Below are 21063 nucleotides of genomic sequence, written 5' to 3' on the forward strand. Positions count from 1 at the left end.
TAAAAAAACTCCAACTCTGCGCAGCCATAAATAGCAAACACAAACTTGTGCTGCAGTACCCCAGAGATCCATGCATTTCACAATTTCACAAATCACATGCTGTTTGTCAGACTTCATAAACACAAACAGGGCACGCAGAATTCAATAGAAAATCAATGTATTCAGATACTGAGATGAAGAGGCTACAACTTCCAGGAAAGCCATGCTAGTTTGAACAGAAGTTGAAGGGTTGTTTACTCTGAAACTCAGATGAACGGATTTCACAGCTGTTCAACTTTTGCCCCTGAAAATAAAGTCTACTGCTGCAGCTACGGAGTTTTTCCTCCCAGTTTCAGATTTCTCCATTACAGAGTATGCAACTTCACATCACGTACATTAAGGAAATCCATTTTAAAGATAGCCATTCTTGAATGTATCCCACTCTTATTACTAAAATTCAGCAACAAAAGCATGTGATGGTACCACATGACATTTTAGTGATGGGATGATATTCTTAGTACTAACACTACCAGCCCTACTTAAAAACTACAGACACTATATAGTATGAACCGAAGGACAGACTTAATTTAGAAAAAGAAAAAGAGAGAGAGCGACAATGTCAGCTTATTTTATAATGTAAACAAGGTTTATTGCAAATGTGCAGTTGTATCCAAACATCTAGTGAACAACTCTTGAGGATACATTACAGCAACAATACAGTCATCTTTTACAAAACAAATACAAAGGTCAGCTCTAGTTACGACGAAGACTTCTCCCTGTGAAGTTTTGCACATGGTCCTGGTTTGCTCAGCGTCTGCTGTTGTGTGGAAAACATAACGAGTCTTTGGTAGCTAGAAAACAACAACAATAACAACAGCAGCAACTGAGGACAGTGTGAGAATGCGTTCCTCTCTTTCTTTACAGGCACTGTTGTCATGCCATTGTTTTCGAGTTGGCATCTGAGCAGGTAAACAGGCCAGATGCTCGATGACGCTGCTACAGTCAGGAGTGCATCTGCAGCGAGAAATGCAGGTGTCTGCTTGCAAGCAAGCTATACTATGTTAATCTCAGGACTTTTAAACTCTATGTACATTGTAGTTATTCCGTCAAGAGTTAGGAAAACAGATATGCACCATATATTACAAAATAAGAAACGTTTGAAGAAAAAACACAATGTTCCTACTTTACAAACGACTGATTTTTGTTCCAAAATCAAAAACAAAAACAGAGCAGGATTAATTTTCCCCCATAAGCAGCAAGCCCCAACTGCAGGCAATACAAAATTACACTTTTTGAATCATTAACAGTATACTGATCGGTTCACCAGCTCTAAAAACATTAATCTGTACTGACCTCTACCTCTGTTGCCCAGCTTATTCTGTTAATTATTGGTGTTATGCTCGGATGTACACAAACACATCAGCAATACATTGTCGGTACAGGTAAAGTCTTTGTTATGAGACTGAAATGTACTGCTGCAAGGCTTTTGAGACAAATCCACGCAATGGGGCACCTCTCACTGAGACCTGGAGGGCCGTCTCAGATGGGTTTCCTGTGAGTAATGGAAGAGCAAACTCTCCACACTTTTCCAAGTCAAGCACCTGCAGGGCCAGCCCGATCAACACCTTCTCACCTATTGGAAGGGTTAGGCTAGGCAGGGAAAGCCGCCCTCTGTCAGCAAGTTCTCGACTGTGTCTAGTCAGAACCTTCTCGCTACTCTTAACACTTTCGTCTACATTAGAGGGAACATGACAAAAAGCTGGACGGTATCAGAGGACGGGCCTGACATGGCACCGGTCAGAGCGTCTTCAGTTCTGGTCTGTGCTTATCAGTGTCAACAGTTCGTTTGTGTCCCATCGATCATTTAAAGCCCAGATGCTTCACCTTCATTGTTTTGAAGAGATCTCTGCGGCAGCGATTTAATGACGCTTTCATTCAAATGGAGGTCCATAATTGGAAAGAGACAGTGGCTCTGCCCGCCCCAAGGCAGAGCCACTTATACAGCAGAACCAGTGCTGTGGTTGCAGGTCTGCTGCTGCTGCTGCTGTTCCGGAGTGCCCTGGATGTTCTGATTGTCCAGGGGTAACAGCACATCCGTCGGGATGCGCGACTGGAACTTCTCCAGCTGCTCTGGACTGGCTAGGTTCTTCAGCAGGTAGTTCTCTCTCTCCAGCTGGTTGTTCTTCTCAGCCAGCTCCTTGATCTGTTCCTTGAGGATCTCCACCTCCTCACGCACTGCATACATCAGGTGGTTCTTGACAAGGTCCTGTCATAGCAAAAGAAGAGAGGTTAGTTTAGGTACATAAAACAGAGCAACTGTTACAGCCTGCAAGGCTGGTTTGATTGCTTGCACAGTCTAAAAGAAGGACTGGGTTTGCCAGCCAAGTTTTTCCATTAGAGGATATCTGCTACTATATTTTACTCCTAGTCTCACATGTACTTCTTGTGATCTAGCAGGCACAATAAAGTTCACATGTTACTTAACTCAAAGGTGCACATTCCTGCACGTTTACTACTTTGCACGTCAATAAAGCGTGCAGCAGCCTGTGCTACGGTCACATTGCAGGGACTTCCTAGACACTTCACAGAGCTGATTTTACATAACTGTATTTTGGGCGGTCGTTGATTATAACTGTTCTGATGTATGAATTAACCTTTAGTAAAGAAATCTAGCAAAATCTCACAGTTTTAAGGTCTGGGAGGGAAAATATCTACTGTGATACAGAATTAACATTTTAACTTTGTGGTTATTATCACTTTGAAGGAAACAGCTATGCTACTTGTACACTGCATGCATGTGTAATGCATCTCGGTGTAGTGGCTGGTGTGTTATTAGCTTACCATGGCCTGCTCGATTTTGTTGTCGATGGCCACAACGCTAGCACCAGAGGCACTGCAAAAGAGAAGAAATAGAGCCCATTAATTAACATTCTGCAACTTAAAACTCTTCAAGTCACCTCATATTCCACAAAAGAAAAACAAAGAAAACATGTCGCTCCAATTCTGGGAATTCCCAGGGTTACTAAGGTGAAACAGAAAGCATTCCAAACGGAAATGAAAACCGTTTGCTCCGCTGGTATCTTGGCTACTTTTGCCAAACATAAACTACACGTCAATTGCTTTTGGAGTCAGATTAAGGTTTTATTTAGGTTTCAGTGTAACCTTGTTACTGAGTATGCGGCAGCCAGCTAGCGATAAGGCAAATAGGGCAGAACAGATATCTGTTCAAAGTCCACAAAGGCAGCAGAGAGAAACACAGCTCAGCAGAAAGCATTTGGGAACTCTTAACATCAGAAATCGAGCACATAAATGTGTTTTGAACCACCAGCAAAGCATTCAGTATTGAAGCAGAATGAGGAAATAAAAGAAAAAGAACAAAACAGACGAACGTTTGGTAAAACCTCACACATAAATAAAAAAGAACCGTATTCAAGTATTTGATGACCATATCGCAAAGATAATTACCTGTTGTCAAGTTTGACCGAAACAACGTCTCCTCCGAGTAAAGAGGAGAAGAAAGAGATGGAGAAGTTATGCAACTGGTAGACGGCAACCTCCATTGGTGTTTTAGCGAACATCTCCGTGCTCATGTTGAGTACCAGACTCGTTTGGATAATATTTCTCGCCACGTTTGCGGCTGGTTGATCAGCTAAATAGGGATCCGGGTTTGTTTCGTCTTTAGCAACGATGCACTAACTCGCTTCGGGCTAAGCGCAGTGCTGTGTCAGGTTTGTCAGCTTCGCGGATTTTTACAAGCGACTGTCTGATGCTATTTCTGCCACCGGCCAGTATTTGAACGACTGCCGTTCTGACGTCACATGACGCGTGCATGAATTAGTCAAATAAGCTGAGAAGGAGGGGTGAAGGGAGGGGGGCAGTTTTTTTCTTTTTGGTGCCTTCCAGTGTCATGAGCAAAAAACAAGAACAGTGTGAGATTGATAAACAGCCACGACCTCAGCATTTTTGTTGTTTTTTTGACATAATAGTTAAACCATAGGTCACGTAGTGATCATTCAATACCTTGATCATAAGATTGGCTGTAGCATTGATTATGTGTTTGGTCTTCATTTAACTACTTTTTATGTTTTTTTTCCTCTGCAGGTTCAGTATAATCAGGATAAGCATGATGCAATGACGTTCAGAACTAATAAAAATCCCAAATACTAAAGTGATGCATTAATTTTGCATCCTTCCTTTTATCTGTTTTATCAGATCATTAACATGGCTATATGATAATTATTGCATATATATATATATATATATATATATATATATATATATATATATATATATATATATATATATATATATATATATATAAGGTATATAATACTTATCACTTATATAAGCAATCATAACCCTTTAAAATGAAAGAAATATAAGCTTGATGTGGGTCTTGAATCACTTCTCATCAGTAAACCTTTTTGATAGTTTAGCCGTGCACCAGTTAAAGCAAAGCAGTCACGATAAACAATTAGGTTTCATTACCCTTTTAGTAAACAGTTACTACTCCAAATGCCGAGCTTAAACGTCAGCATTTGAAGGCAGCGTCAGCTCTGCCCCGCTGCTGAACTTCTCGTGAGTCTCTGCGAACCCACAAACCGAAATCCGCAAAGCTGCAACAAGTAGTAGAAAACAAACTATCTGAACACGTTAGCCTGCACTGTTACTCGTTCTTGCAGCAAATTAAAACCCTCGATTGATGTAAATAAAGCCAAAAAGTTTTTCCTTATACTGTCATATGGCTAATTTATTAAACGGGCTTATTTAACAAGTGATTTTTAATGTGACTTCTTAGGAAGATTGTTTTTTTTTTTATTTCTTTTTTTTATCGAGTTACTTTACATGTCAGTACTGACAGTGTTACCGACATGTAAAAGAAAAAAACCCTCACATTTTGTTCACATGACTGGTTGATGATACTCTGGAGTTTTTCACAGTATATGCTCTAACGGAATGTCCTGCACCATCCACACGTACCATATGCACATGTATAGGTACTTTTCCGTCCTATCCACAGGTAAATTTCCAATCAGTCTATGTCTGAACTCTACCGGACTCTAGTGGTGAAAATGTAGACTACAGTGCACTTGGGCAACAAAATTAATTAGAGGGAACCTGGTGTTTCCTTGGGAATTTTCCGTACACCGTACATTTCCAGGTTGTTTTTCCAGTTCTGGAAATTCTCAAATGGCATTCTATATTTATAGTTAAGGACTTAGCTCCTACTTGTTCATATGGTATATGCCTACCACATCATTTCTTGTTCCTTTTAGTTTTTATCACACTACAGTCCATTGTCTCAGCCAATAAACAACATACTGCAGGATATTTAATGGGTGATCTGTACTTCTATAGCAGAGGTGGGCAATTAATTTTCCCAAGGGGCTCACTGGGAAACTGGGATTGTTGTGGAGGGCTGTACCAACAAGCTTTTAAAGTGATAAAATTAATATTGAGCAAAATTGAGTTCAGCTTATTAGTACTACCCTCCACAACAGTCCCAGTTTCTCATGTGGCCCCCTTGGGAAAGTTAATTGACCACCCCTGCGTAGTTACATCAAGCATCAACAACCTCTTACTGGAGTACATCAATTTGCAACGCTCTCTAAGCGAGGCCTTTTCGAACGGGCATGTTACCACATGAAGCTCAAATGCATCCACACAAAGCATAAAATAATAAGTCATTTGTCACATAGGATAACTACAAAGGATACAGAGAGAGAACACCTGCTGTCATCCCATTTTTTCCATCGCATTACCCACTGCTATTATTGCGTAATAGACCTTGTTTTCGCTGCAGGTTTTAATAGCTTTAATGTAATTTCCCGGCACTTCTCAGCTGTCACATTATGTTCCATTTTGTTGTTGCAATTATCTGATTCAATACTGATAATAAGCCAATTACAATTTTATTAAAGAGTCTCTGCATAACAATTCTTCTACAGGCACATCAACTTGTGGAATATTCAACCATGGATAACTTTTATGCAGATTCCCTGCTGAGGGGATCAACTCTATTAAATTTTGCTCATTCATAATCCACATCCTTTCAGTCATATCTTTCAAAAGGATATTAGGTCTATTTAAATAAGGACAGAAAAAAAATTAGGATGTTATCTGAATAAAATAATTCAATTATGAGTCCAAAGATATTTTTTGCATGATCACACATGCCTAAAGACCGTGGACCTGCATTTAAAATATTAAATAATCCCAGACCTCTAACTTTTTATAACTTTAAAAACCAAATTCCTTTTTTTTCCTTCTGTTTTTTTGAAAGAGGAGAAGAAGGAGTTGTGTTACATAACAAAACAATTAAAGTGGAAGGGCTGACTTCTGGTTGGACTAACAAGGCTTAGCAGAAAGCACAGTGACTGGGTATTAGGGCCCATCGTGCCTGTCGTCTCAGATTTCGTGCTGCGACAGTTCAGCTGCCAGGTTTAATATCCAGCCCGCTTCGAGCAATGAGAGACAGGTGAATTACCCTGCCCAGCAGTGATAGTCCCATTTTGGAGGAAGGAGTCACAAACAATGAATACTGAATTCACACTGAACTCATTCATACACTAGGACACCCAGAGGCAGTCGTTATTATCTCATCACCTCAGACTCTTGAGCCATGGCCTTGGTCTCTCTCATGAGATGTTTCAATAAATTCATGCCCTGGTATTGAATGTAACATTTCTTTATGTGATATATTGTGCAGGCAGAGAGTGATGACAGGATTGACACTGCTATCCAAGGACTGGTAGTGATATCACTTTTCCCGCTTTCAGTGCCGCGGGCACAAAAATCCATTTTTCAAAGTCACCATGAGCAACAGTCCAAAATAACACCCCAAACGAACGTGTTACTCTAGTAATCCCCATAAGTACATCTGATAATGAGCCTGAAGCTGCAGCATTTTCTTCTAGTGCTGTTTCTCACCACATGAGCAGATTGAACATTATGAAAACTGTAACGGCAATCGTTTCATTTAAGGATTGTAACTGCTGAAAATACTGCAATGACAACTCTATATCATTTAGATGTTGACAAGCTGCCAGCCTCCAGAGCTCGTCTTCTCTTTAACCGCCTTTGGCGTGCGCATCTGTCACCGACACATGTTACTGTCGAGCCTGGCAAATGTCCCCACACCACAAGCAAGACAAATTCTCCTACTGTCCTCGGCCGCCCCCACTTACCGCCGATCTGGCCTCTTGAACAGACTCGGTGAGTAAGGGGGTGAGTAGCTCATAGGTCTCTCAGGAAAGTTGAAGTGCTGGTAGTGACAGCAGAATCTCTGGGATTGTTCGGCCAGCCGGAGGGCGCACACCGACCTAGGGGAGGGTGGCCGTGCCCCAAGAGGGGCAACTTCAGCAGGACGCGTCTTAGACTGTCCCATTCTGGCTTCCAAATGAAGAGGCTGTTCAAGAGTCGAAAGCCCTCTTAGTGTTAGCTCACTGTTCTGCTGTTGTTTGCTCTCAGCAGCTGTTTTCTCAGAGCACAAAGAGACAATTGAGGTCTGGCGAAACCTCTGGATATGCAGCCATAGCTGTGAGTGCCATGCTCAGGCTGACACTTGTATGATGCGTCTCCAATCTGGCTGAATACAATGGCCTCAGAGTTACAATGAAAATGCCAGTTTGCTGAAATGGCGCCAGCGGTTTCATCTCTAAATCACTGGAGTGCCTCTTTGAGGCAAACAAAGCAAAAGGTATTTCTCTGACTGCACCTAAAGGGAACAATCATCATGCCTGTCTCCTTACCTCATGTAATCGGCCATTATAAGTGCAATAAAAATATAATCGGGCCATTCTCCTATCATGTGAAACAAACTTGTTAATGTAATGAACCTTTACACCACAAAACAAGTTTTTTGGACACCTCATTACACAACTCCTTGTAATTTGCATATAACTTAGCTCAGCTGCCTCTTATGCAACATGCCTTATCATGTACTTGAGTTAAAAAATCCCAAAGTACTTTTAATTGCTGGGTTTGTCAACTGCAGTATGCTTTCATTGTAATCAAAGGGTGTAAATGTTTGAAGAGCTACTGCTGTTGTTAAAGGTGTAACACCAAAATGAACCCACGCTTTGCATAACTAGTTTCTTTTTAATTTGACAGCTCCATGTAAGTGTCTCGCATGTCTGTCTCCATTTAATCCAGTCTGTTGACAAGACATTTGATAGTCTGTAGACTGTGATACACAGACGAGTGTGGTTTTACACAACAGGACAGTATGTGAAACCAGTTCTTCAAGCAAATCTCCAGTGCATATGTAGGGCTATCAGACAGAAAGCTTCATCCATCTTCATCCAGAAATGGGAGTCTGTGGCATATTTTAAGGAAATAAAATATAAAGGCAATAAGCTTTTAGTCAGCACTGATAATTTGGTCGGTTAATTTTACCACACTGCTTGGAAATTAACAAATTGCCATCTATATTTCCTTGTAGCAGAGGAATTTCGGGTTAACTCAGTTCACAGTGTCAAACAATCACAGATCTCTATCAGCATTCAGGGTTGTTTTTCTTGGACAGCTTTCCTCCAGATCTGCTTACTTTGCTGTACAGAGCAGTTCAGGAGCAGTTCATGTTAAATCTGTAATATTTAATCACTGTGTATTCTGCAAGGTCACGCAAGGAAACCTGCTTTCCTACAGTTTTACAAGGTCACATTTGTGCAGCTCAGGGCATTTTTGTCCTGTAAGGTATGGATTACGTATCCCACTTAATGTAGTGTTTACTTTTTATGTAACCCCCTGACATATTTCTCAATTTGCCTGCAGTAAGCAAGAAGATGACAGTGTGCCAACCAGTTTTTGAGCCCCTTGCTTTTGTTTTTCCGCCACACCAAAGGTGCCCTGTAATTACATGTCTCGAGAAAGTAATCTTCCTACCGACCAGACAGTCGATCATGTTACAACATGTGGTGTTAAGTAACTTTAAGAAATTTGAATAACTGTGTTTCCCCGACTCTTAAAAGAAATGAACAGAATAAGAATGAGCTTTGGGGAAAAAATGTAAATATGACTTTTGCTGTCGTATAATTTCAGAAGAGCAGTGATGATGTAAATCCTAGATTGATTTTCAGTGAAACAGAAAGAGGAAAAAAGGAAGAAATTACACACCTGGGATATAAATATCAGCCACCAGCTGCTGTATTAAGCAGGTTTACTAAATTACAGGCAAAAAAATAAATACCAACTTTGAGGGGATTACTTATCTACATTAAAGGCTTTAATTGTGATCTTCATAGTATAAAGAAGAAACATTTCTTCGCTTGTTTTTTAAAAGCCCAATCTCACTAAATCAGAAGCTACAACAAACAGGTGTGTGTGTGCGTTCGTGAACATGTGTAGTCCTCGCCATCTGTAGGGAACTGTACCTATCTGATTAGTCCCTTGATAGAGAACCTCCTTTGCTTTATAACAGCTGTCTGGGTGCTAACCTGTGTTCATTATCATTAAAAAGACAAGACAAGGACTACCGGCTTAATGCAGTTTCCCACGGCAACATAAAGGTCCGTTTGAATGGTTTGCTTACCAGAAATTGTTATTATATTTCATTTTAGCCAATACATAATTATATTCAGTTCATTTACAGTAGCTTTCACCGTAACTAATAGAAGAACAGGCACTATTGTAGAAATGGTGATGTGCAGTATATTGCAGTTAACAAGCGTGGGGACTTTGCTGCATCTGGCACCAGAATGCAACTCAGCAGAAGTCAGACAGCTTCAGGCCATAATGTAAAGATTTACCTTGTATTCTAACGAGCAACATGTTCCGGCTAAATTTACTGTGAAAATACTGAAGTAGAGCGGAGGCCCAGAGGACTGTGTTAAGGGAATATCACAGGTGAAACCCTGTCAGGCAACATTCATATCCCAGCCCCAAATCTTCCCCCCACAAACAGTATGTTCGAGTCAGTAGCCCTTAGGATTCCCATCTGTGTTTTACTGCGTTTACACTGACATTGGCAGAGGAGAACACGCGCACACACATGCAGACACACCATATTGTTCACTCTGAAAGATGGCAAACTCTCTGACTAGTATGGATGCAGTTTAGTGATCTCTCAAAACGCTACAGGGGTGCAAACTGGAAAGGAACTATGGGTCTACCCAATACTATATTCTGTTCAGTTGATAATGGAAACATTTAAAATAAAAAATATGTATCCAAGACAGATAAAAAAAAACATTCTGTGTTTACGTGAAAGTATGTATATATTTAAAGACTGGATCTAGTGGATGACACTTCGCATGGCTGGATCACATCCCAGAACAAAGGGTTGCAGAGTTCACTGCCATTAATCTGTCTAACTATGGAATGCTGACATCGGACTAGATATGGGCACAGGCTTCACTGAAATCCACTGCAGTCTGGTGGATCTGCAGCAAAGTTGAATGTTACACACATTCATCCGTTGATACTAAATGATAGTATCAGGTTTAACTTGTCAGGAGTTGGTTGGATTTACTGTCAACCCTATCAGCAACTAGAACATTAGTAAGCAATTAGAAATGTGATTTTAGCACAGGATGTTCATCATAATCATGGCTGTCACTGGCAAGCATACAGTATAAGTAAATACAGTTAGAGCTATAAATGTTTGGCTAATGTCACTTTTTTAATTATATCTCTGTACACTAGCATAGTGAATTTTAAATCAAAGCTAAGATCTGACTGAAGTGCAGACTTTCAGATTTAATTCATAGGTTTTGTGAAAAAGTAGTTTATTAACACTTTATTACTCCTAATAATTTCTATCAATAGTCCCCAATTCCCAGATGTTCAAAATTAGTTGACCAAAATAGAATCATGCTAAATTTAAGTACTGTGTTTAATACTTAGAACAAAATTATTGTAGTTAAAGACAACCCGTGGGCTCTGTCAGGTCTTCAATAGAAACCACTTTCATCCACTCCTTGTTTGTCTGTCTTTCTGTTTTCACTTTTAACTTTAATAACTGAAAAGCATGATCTAATGGGCAGAGATCAGGTGACTGACCTGGCCACTGAAGAATATCACATTTCTTTGCCTTGAGAAACTCTCGGGCTGGTTTTGCAGTATGATTTGAGTCGTGCACTGTCTGATCAGTTATAGAGCAACTGAGTGAATGTGAGCAGAGAGAATACGCCCATACATTTCAGAATTCATCCTGCTGCCTTAGTGATCCAGTTCCACTGCCAGCCATACATGCCTATGCCACACAGATGATGCATTGATGTTTCACATCATGAGCTTGTTTCTCTCCTTCTCCATTGTTTTATATTCCCATTGAACTGATACAAGTTCATTTTGGTTTCATGTGTCCATCCTCTTTGCAGACCTGTGAAGACTCTCAGAGGTTTTCTGGAAAGGTTCTTCTGGCTTTCCTGTACTTGAGTGTAACTAGTGGTCATGAAATATCAAGGGAAGGGGCTTCACCTGGCCATGAAACTGTCTGTAATTCGTGAATGTTTTTGCTCTACCCTTTGAGTTAAAGCTGAAAATGCACTTCAGTCACATTTTGACTGGTTTGAAATTTACTGTGATGGTGTAAAGAGGCAAAATTACAAAAAATATTTTATTCTTTTTATAAGATAAGATAAGATAAGATAACCTTTATTAGTCCCACACGTGGGAAATTTGTTTATACTTTATGGACTAGAATAATGAGCAGTCTGCAGCTTTTTAACAATAAGGAAAAGATGAACATCTTTTTCTTTTTAGCTCACTTTCACATGCATGTTTTATAGTATCATTATTCTTTTCATCTTCTTCAAACTATTCCTCATATTCATGTTACGACCTTTCATTTTATGTATATTCTTTCTTGTGATTTCTTCATTTTTCCATCTTCGTCGCTTTCCAGCTGAGGCTGAGCTAGCTGAGCTTGCAGCTGTGTGACCCGAGTCACCAACAACTGGGACAACACTGGAGGGAGCTTAGGCCTCATTGAGCCATCCTCTGGTGTGTGTTTATGTGTTTGCTTGTGTTTTGCTTGCCTGTGTGTATGCTGATGAATCCAGTTGGTCACACGTTTGCATACGTGCATACTCGCGCGCGTATGACCTTGTCAGCATGATCTGGATTTAACTGGATGATGGACACCCTGCTAACTCTCACTGTCAGTGTCATCCAAACACTGAATCGTTCCCACAGACTCCAGCAGGCTTCTCCGCTGAGTATTAAAGCTAATCCTTTGTCACCTGCGACACGACGATGGAGCAATGACAAAGTTCCCACGGATAATTTGAAACAAGTCATTCCCGGTCATTATGACAGAAAAGCACATTTGCAGCTTTAACACAAACGAGCATCAAACAAACCGCCTTGCAACAAAATGGAAAACAGTTTCCAAAGAAATATGTCGTAAGTCTTTCAAAAGAACTCGAAAGAATTCTAAACCTTTTATGTTGCCTCAGTTACTTTATGTTCTGAGGGGTCTCTTACATCTGTTATTCAGCTATTATTCGTTTTTTAGATTCTTTTAAACTACTAAATACAGACATTTGCTGTTTTTTGAAAGAAAATATCAGATAAATCATCACTCATTTCTTGGTAAAATTACTTTGAAGCTAAGACACGGGTGCTTTCTCCTAAGTTCCTACCATTAGCCTGAGGAGGTTCCATCGCAACCTGCTTCATCGATCTCTACAAGCCCAACGACCTATATTATTCTCCTTTAACAAGACCACATGAATGACTCAGATCATACAAAACGCTGTATATCAAAACAAAGATGATAGAATAATGTGTAATATATCTGCTGTGGGTGAGATGTGCAGTTTACCCAAGACTTTAAATCACCTTAAAGGCAAAATAGTTTTTTCAGTGTGTAAAAGAATATATCATTATTAAAGCTACTGCTTAAGCACACATACTGTTCCTGGAACAAACACCTACACATACACATGCAGGCTACTTCACACTACTGTAAGTGTTCCGACCAGAAATAGTAACGCAAACAGAAACAGGGCGAGGACCGCTTCTCATTTGTAATGAATGTAGGCCTTTAATGTTCCCTCCAGGGATCTTACCCGGTATTTGTGTTATAGCTTGAGGCAATGCTATTGAAAACTCTGACTGATTGCTACAGACTTGGAATCGGTGGAGCAGCTGCATGAAATTAGGCTTGTTTATATGTAAATAAGTCCATAAATATACCCAATCTTTAAAATTGCATTAAAGGCATTTACTGAGGAAAGCCACATTGACTTTTTTCTCAAAGGGAAAGCTGATACAAGTGCAGCTGTGAAGGGAACTCATGTATATTCAGCACCTAATTTGATTCCCCCCCCATTCCAAATAGTATCACCAAACCATTTAACGTTGAAGCCAAGAAATCCACAGGGGTATTCAGTCTGTGCAGGCTCACAGAGGTATGGCGTGGATCAAATGCGGGAGAGAAGCGCTGAAGGGTGAGAGGACACTGTGTACACAATATTTCCTCAGCCTGTCTGCATGGTGAGAATCTCATGGACGGCCTGAGACAGATGAGGACAAGGCCAGATGTGCTGGCCACCGTTGTACTTCAAAGAAAATATTTTGCAGTTGAGTAGAAGCCTTATCTTCTTCAGAAGAAAAGCTGAAATATATATATATCCTGATGAAAGTTAATGGGAAGTCTGTTTAATCAACAGAGAGATCCTAATCTAAGTATTTAAACTAACACATGGATGAGTAACGGGGTACTATCATGTTAAAACACTCTGTTGATGTGTTACTGATAGTGTATCAATTCTAAAAGGAAGCATCTTTTTGGTAAGTGCTGGTGTGAGCATGCATGTATTTGTATGTATATTTACATGAAAAGTATTGAAAATGGATCATAGCTTTGAGCATGTTGGCATCTTTGCAAAAAACATATAAGTTTTTTTTTTTGTTATTCTAGGCTCCGTGAATATCCAATCATCACACCCTGTATTTATTGTATTTATAGTTTGTCATGGTGTATTTATTATATTTATGGTGTAAGTCTGCCTTAGCTATGGAGATGCCATTAGGACCACTCATTAAGACTGCAGTTGAACTTGTGCTTAAGGTTTTGTACAGCATTTGAAGCCTAAATCTTCAAATGTGGCACCAGTGAAAGGGAGGTTAGATAGGCCTTTGATAGATGTCAGCATCCCATCATTTAATTATTGTTTACATTTTGAAGGCAAATCAAATTCTGAGACAACCTCAAACACTTGTTTTTTTTTCTCAGTTCAGCAGAATTTATATTGTAGCACAAGAGCACTTATTTCAGGATGTGACTCAGCCAGGGGAAGGATCTACATCCACTCTGTTGTGTGATCCAGATTTAATGGGAACACAGTGATATGCTGGCACTGTGCTGCGATTGGCTGAAATGTTGTTTGTGAGTTTAAAGGAACCCCAGCCTATCCTGCCCTCAAAGAGCCAAAATGCCTGCCCCTTATACAGAGATGTAAGTCTTCTAAACTTCACTGTCAGCCTGTGCGAGTGTGTTTGTTTTATTATTTGGGTCGCAGTCCATTTGTAGACATGTAGGAGAGTAGGGAATAATGAAACAGATAAGAACTTGACTTGACAGGATATGTGGTGACATTGATTAATTAAAATAAACGCAACGTGATGTGATATCTTATCGCACATTAAAAACAAAATGATATGAACCAGAAAAACATAAACATCTACAGTGTTACAACATGTTGCATTGACAGAGTTTAGGGGTTTTTCCATCCGCGTGGAAATGAGGAAATTTGTCTTTTTACAGTTCTTATTAAAAGAAAACCCTCTTAGTAACTGCTCAGTTTGCATTCTGACAGCAGTTTTCTTTTATTTGTTGTCATCTTTTTATTGTATGTGGAAATGGTTGCCATAAAGAGCTTGAAACCAATCAATCATCGTCTTAGATTTTTACCCACACAAAGATTCTTTTTAAATAACCTTACAGCAGGTTCACGATGTCTTTAAAGAGAAAAAACAGGAAATATGTCCACTTAAGTGACTCTTGAACTTGAAGCCGGTCACAGTATGCAAGACAAATTGTCTATCTGCAGTGTCATTTTCCCCGTTTCCAAGCTGCATTCAAGAGCGTAAACATGATTTGCCATTCCAGTCATTGTATCAAGACGCAGGTAAACAATCTAGGACAAACTGGCCCGCCTCCAGCGTGTACCAAAGGGTTCCAAAGTTCACTTATGAAACTGGAGAACACTCTGTTCTGCACGCACACACCACACAGGTACTGCCACTGGTCATACTTCTGCGCATGTGAAGGTGTGCATTCAAGCATGGATGCCAATAACGCTAAAAGATCCCTACATATGTATGCATGCAAGAAGGACAAAAGTACATCAAGATAGAAAAGCAGACCTACGCAGAAATCAATGTGCACATGCATAAAAAACACAGGGTCACTAACGAATGCCAACAAAGCTAAGACACACACACAGACAGACAGAAAAGCATGCCTGCGTACTAGACACTCTGTCGCTGTCTGAACATGCAGATTTATAGAGTTTGGCATACAACTTCTTTCACTTTTAAGGCACCAGAAAGAAAAGATCTTTAATAATTGGGAACCTTTCATAAGACCGAGGGTTTTCACTGAATGTTGTTGGGTGATTAACAATTGGATTTTAAATGCTCAAAGTTCAGGTCTAGGAAAAGTGGCAGTCTAATCTGTGGTTTTATTCACTGCTATCAGTGACTTTAGAAAACTATTTTAATAGTGCACAACAACCGAACATGTAAGACAGTGATTGCTATGCTTGTGATCTTTTGCAATGAACCCTGACGCTGACGTAAAATCTTTAATCAGATCTGGCCTATCGACAAGGAGAAGTGCGTAAGAGTCCTTTATTGTTTTGAAGATGGACAGATTTGCAGACATAAGCAATGTTTGGGAGCCAGTAGAAGCTGTCACCTTATCTTGACAGCTCACATCACAGAGTTCAAGCGCTGATGTATGAGGCTTCCCACCAGAATGGCAGTGGCTCAACTTTGTGCAGATGCAGCAAGGTTGGGGGAAACACAAAGCAGAATAAAGCATGTGCATTGTAATTTAGGAATGCCATTTCTCTGTGCGGCAGAAGGTATTCAGAAAGAACTGAGGCAGATCATAGGGAAGACTGCTAGAGGTGAGTGAGGTCAAACACTCAGGTACCGCATTCCAGCAAAGCATAGTGTTCCAGGGCTGTCTTTAGCCTCGGTCCTGCAACAACTGAAAAGCATGCTGCTGGAACAATATGCAAACTCTGAGTTCAGCTTTGTTGTTGCAAACAATTACAGCGCACAAAGCCAGGTATGTCCTAAGATCTTTTCAAAAGACCTCTAGGTATCTCACAATATTTATTGACTACAGACATTCAGTACGTCCATCTAAATATGCTGAGCAATATTTAAAATATATAGTTAAAATTCAAAATGGCAAAATCAGATCAGGCTGACATTTGTTATTGGTTTAATAATCATAAAGAAGTAAAGAGTTGTGTTCCCTTTTTCAGCACCTGTCATTCTTTGTCTTTACAGTAAATCCACACTTTAGACAAACAGAAAACCAGTGTCAGTAAAAACCAAATATGATATTTTTGAGGAACTGTTTCAGGAATTTGCAGAAATGAAACAAAATCCTGTATTCCGCAGGTTCCCATGATAACTCCTGACCTACATAAACGTGCACACACACAGTCACACCATTATCACCGGTTTCCAGCCTGTGTGACTGATTGTTTTCTTCACACTCCTTTAATGACTGTGGTGTTCTCACGAAGACTCTAATTACATTCTGAACACAAAGGCGGGAGCACGGCGTGGTGCCTGCAAGGTATCTGCGCACCTTTACGATGCAAAAGCACCTAACCAAGCCAAAAACGTTATTTCAGAGAGACGTACATGTAAAAGCAACTTGCCAGAATGTGATTAATTTAGTAGTGTAATTTTTGTGTCTTGTCTGCCACCTTGTGCACAGTCCTTTGTCCTGCCGTCTGTGTCTTTAGGCTCTTTGTGTCTGTCTCGCTCCTCCTCTTTTCTTCCTCTCTGCCTGCACTGCACACCTCCTCTAACAGCTATTGTTATTCCTGTCCTTTCATACAGTCTCAGAGCAGTAAATCCTATCTGACTGGTATGCTTTGGGACGGCCTAACCCTGACTCTGTCTTGAGATAATTATCCTGTCTCTGACCTGTCTAGTCATATTCGTGTTGTCTGGTACGCAGTCACCTTTTTTTGACACAGGTGTTGCCGTGAGAGGATAAGACAGCCCATTACATAAAGTATATGTAACTGTGACCTGCATATGGACAAACAATGGGAGGGGTTAGGGTGAAAGAGCATCCGCCCTGTGCTCAGTGAGCTTAGCTATTTGTGTTGACTTTGCAAGTGTACCATGTCTGGCCTGTGTTCCTGAATAAAGGTGAACACAAGTGATGCTGCCCAGTCACGTCCTTTCACGCTGTTGTTAAAAACATAAAGCAAATCTGTCGAAAGGGTGAAAGCATTCAGCAACCTATAGATGTTTTTTAGACTAGAACCCCCGAGAAATTAAACACAAAAATACATGAATGAGCATGTATCATAATTTACTTCAAAAATCCAAAATATAATTGAAGGACCGATTTACATTTGCAGGATTTGCTCAAAAAGGAAACTGAAGCTACAGAATCTTAGCTGTAATATGTTCTGCTGCTTTAATATTTTATACCCTTTCAGCTCAAAACAAATGCATAACAGACACAGGAACTGGTCTGATGACAAGAACTCAGGGTATCACCTTCCATCAGAGCGCAGTGCACCAGTTATTATTTGTCTGCACTCTGCCGTCTGGGGACAGGACTTTACTTTCTATTATAGGCAAAGCACAAAGCTACCAGACACCAAAACAGGAAAATGTAAAAATGAGGAAGAAAGGAGGAGAAAGAGGGAAAGGGCTTTCACAACTGTTAGGCAGTGTTTCCTCTGATAGGAGGCTTTGGCTGTACTCCCAGTTCTTTAGGTAAACTGTCAAATAACAGGGTTACCTTGAGAGGAGCGCACTAGTTTTGTTTGGAAGAGATGTCGTGAAAAAGTGCGTTAAAATGACAAAGGAATGACGTCTAGGCAGATAAAAAAATAAACTTTTAACTCAGTTGTTCAACCTAGGAAAACACTGTCACAAATGTAAACCTTAAATTGTAAATGTGCAAAATTATAGTCAATACCAAATATTAAGTAGATATACTAAACAAGACATGTATGGCCGTGTACAAATGATGATTCAGTAGGATGTGCAGGAGTAACAGTGCATACATTTGCAAAACTTGTTAGCCTCTTATCACGGGATCAAGACGATAAGAACAATCTAAGTCTTTAATCTGTCCTACTGCACGTCTCAATGTGTCTGTGAAAACAGGTGGCATGGACTGTTTAACCCATCACTCCAGGCTAACACTTTTTAGAGCCATTTTCCATCTAGTTAATACCACTGTGGCCTCAGATAATGTGGAGACTTGTTTAAAATATGAATCTGACTTCAACGGTGGCAGCGATGAAAAGAAAACAGAAGTGATGAAACTAAGATGTTAAGCCACTGGCATGAATACCGGTAAGAGTTTGCTTTCACACTGAAAGGACGAGTGTGGAGAAATATATAATTAAGTGAACTGCAAAATCAATTCAGTGGTGGCACTGGGGTTTGCTATTTTATTACACAAATTTTAAAACGAGGATTCCCAAAAGATGAACTTGGGAGGAATTCAAATTGCTTGTTCCCTGTTGACCATCCAATTTGAACCAATGGATTTGTTCCCAACTGTTTCACTGAAATGCAAATGCTTGTTAAGATGCCAACTTGAGAGGGAAATAAAAGACATGCCCCGGGAGAGGTGCTTACTAAGGCACTTTTCAGTGTGATGGCCTAGATATTATTGCCTCTTAATATTGCAAGAAAAACAAAACACTCGAGAGACAAGCACTGCCTGAGCTGAATCTGATATCTCCTCCTAGAGAGCACATTTGAATATGAATAGGTGGAAGTATCTTTCTTTTCTTTCAGTTGTGTTCTTGTTTTTATTATATATATGTTCTCCCCTTGCTGGCTGTCAAAGAATAACAGTGAGGGGCTTTGTGTTTTATCAGGGTGTTTCTCTGAATTTCTCAGTGATACATGCTACAATAACATCCTTTCCCTTCAGAGGGCTAGCACATTGGTTCATGAACAAAAAACCCCTGGAAGTACAGCAAAACCACTCACTAAAACTACTAAATGAATCTGGAAAAAATAGATCAATTACAAACTGATGATTCTTGTGACAAATTGATGGAAAATGCATGGGCTGGCCAACATTTTCACACTGTTGTTTGTTCTTTTATTGCAGAATTTCTGTCTGCAGTTCAGCATCTTACTTTGCTAGGTAACATGATGACATCATAATATATTATGCATAGCAAAGGTACTGTTATTAAATTAAAATTATATTTTTGTAGGTGCTGCAGGTGCATGAATGCTACAAATTGTTAATTTTAGTTCAATGGTAGGTGATTGCAAGGCAACATGATGGCATCATAATATATAATATAGATGTGAACTGCCAGGGGACTAAGAGACCTTTGTGCCAGTTTGGTAGCTCAACTACTAATCATGTAGGAGGACTTTGCAGGCAACACAATATATTTGCTGTATTATAGTAATATGCTCACACTAAATCTCACAGCTTCCATTTAACAGCTATTTTTAAAGGTATACTTAAACCAGGAGTTCTAAAAAAACATCCAACGGAAAAATGAAAGACTTGTAAGAGCTTCTTGTATGTATATGGTGTCCCTGCTATGAACTGGCATGTGAGTACCCAGCAGCAAAGTAAATGCTAGACTATGCTAAGCAAGCCAAGGATGATGGATCAATAAAAACATGAAGGTCAGAATGAGCAAACGTGTGGAAGTGAGAGATGGAAAAAGACACACGACACTATCATTTCTAACCAACTCCTGCAGTATATATTAGATATATATATATATATAACAATTATTCAGGCAGGCCACTGAGTCACGCTCAGTTGAAATTGCTGATTTTCTTCATTTTAATGTCAGCTGATGTTTATTCTATGCAGTCAGTTGGAAAATACAACAAAGGATACACAAGATCCTTTAGTCTTTAGCCTCATCAGAGGTTATCAGAGGGTTGCTGGGATGTCTGTGTGCCTTTTTGGAGCACAGTTGCTGAACAGTCCTGGTGCCATTTCGGAACCCTGCATTTCATGCTATGCATCACTTAATGAGTGCATACATGTTGTAACTGATGCCTGCTAAGGTTTAGACAAGGGTTTTGCTGCTGCTGCTTTCAGTTCCTCTGGTTATCCACGTCTGCAAATGCAACTGGACTTGTAGACTTGTAGACCCTTTTAGACTTGCTTTGCTTAACACACAGCTGTGACTTGACACGTGAGAAGGAAGATTGAGCAAACCGTCAGTTTTCCTGTTTGGCTCAAGCATTTTCACAGCAAAGAACATTGATTTTCACACAAGAAAACCTCCTGACCCTCACCAACTTCCACACCGTAGACTCACAAGTAAGGTCGTGACCTTAAGTATTTCTCTCTCCATCAAATACGGTGCAGGTTCCACTTCCCCTGACATGACACCTTGCATTCTGGATGGAAATAAATAAGTCTTTGTACACACTGCAGGCCCCTGAAAGACTTGCGTCAGGGATACGGATGGCAGTCTGGATGGAATCTGAGTGTGTGTGGCGTGCACTAGCACATGAAAATGAGAGATAATTGCAAGGGCGAGATGAAGAAAGGGTAGAGAGGACAAACTCTTTCATTCATTAACGTTCCTTCCAGTCCCACACTGTTTTTCTTAAGTCACAGTTCTATCGCTCTGCTTACGAGACAGCTACAGTACATGTTTTCCAGAAAACAGCTGAAAACATGTAACATGTGCTGTTTAGCCTAATCCCAGATTGTGTAAACAACACAGCATGCAAACATAATGATGAGTCTGTGACTCACTGGTCTCCATGACTCCATACTGGAAGGAATGCAGAAGGAGTTCATTTAATGTCACTGGTGCTAAATGCCCCTTGTGATGGCACAGTAATATGACAGGGGAAGGAGGAACAGGGCTAAGTTAGATACAACCGGTCTAAACTGCTCTTATGTTA

The 21063-nt window shown here is 40.1% G+C and overlaps 1 protein-coding gene across 1 annotated transcript in view; it reads right to left on the bottom strand.

Moving 5' to 3' along the window:
- Nucleotides 1–607: 607 nt before the first annotated feature.
- Nucleotides 608–21063, bottom strand: part of tsc22d3 (TSC22 domain family, member 3) — a 41548-nt gene continuing 21092 nt past the window's right edge. The window contains exons 2-3 of the mRNA XM_085362852.1: nt 2821–2872; nt 608–2245 (exon numbers count right to left, since the gene is read on the bottom strand). Of these exons, the coding sequence (XP_085218978.1) occupies nt 1976–2245; nt 2821–2872 (322 nt within the window). The 3' untranslated portion in view covers nt 608–1975. The remainder of the gene's footprint in view (nt 2246–2820; nt 2873–21063) is intronic.

The sequence above is a fragment of the Diplotaxodon limnothrissa genome, linkage group LG2 (assembly GCF_057381915.1).
Source record: "Diplotaxodon limnothrissa isolate DT_005_m linkage group LG2, D_limnothrissa_male_GT1.1, whole genome shotgun sequence".
Lineage (NCBI taxonomy): Eukaryota > Metazoa > Chordata > Actinopteri > Cichliformes > Cichlidae > Diplotaxodon > Diplotaxodon limnothrissa.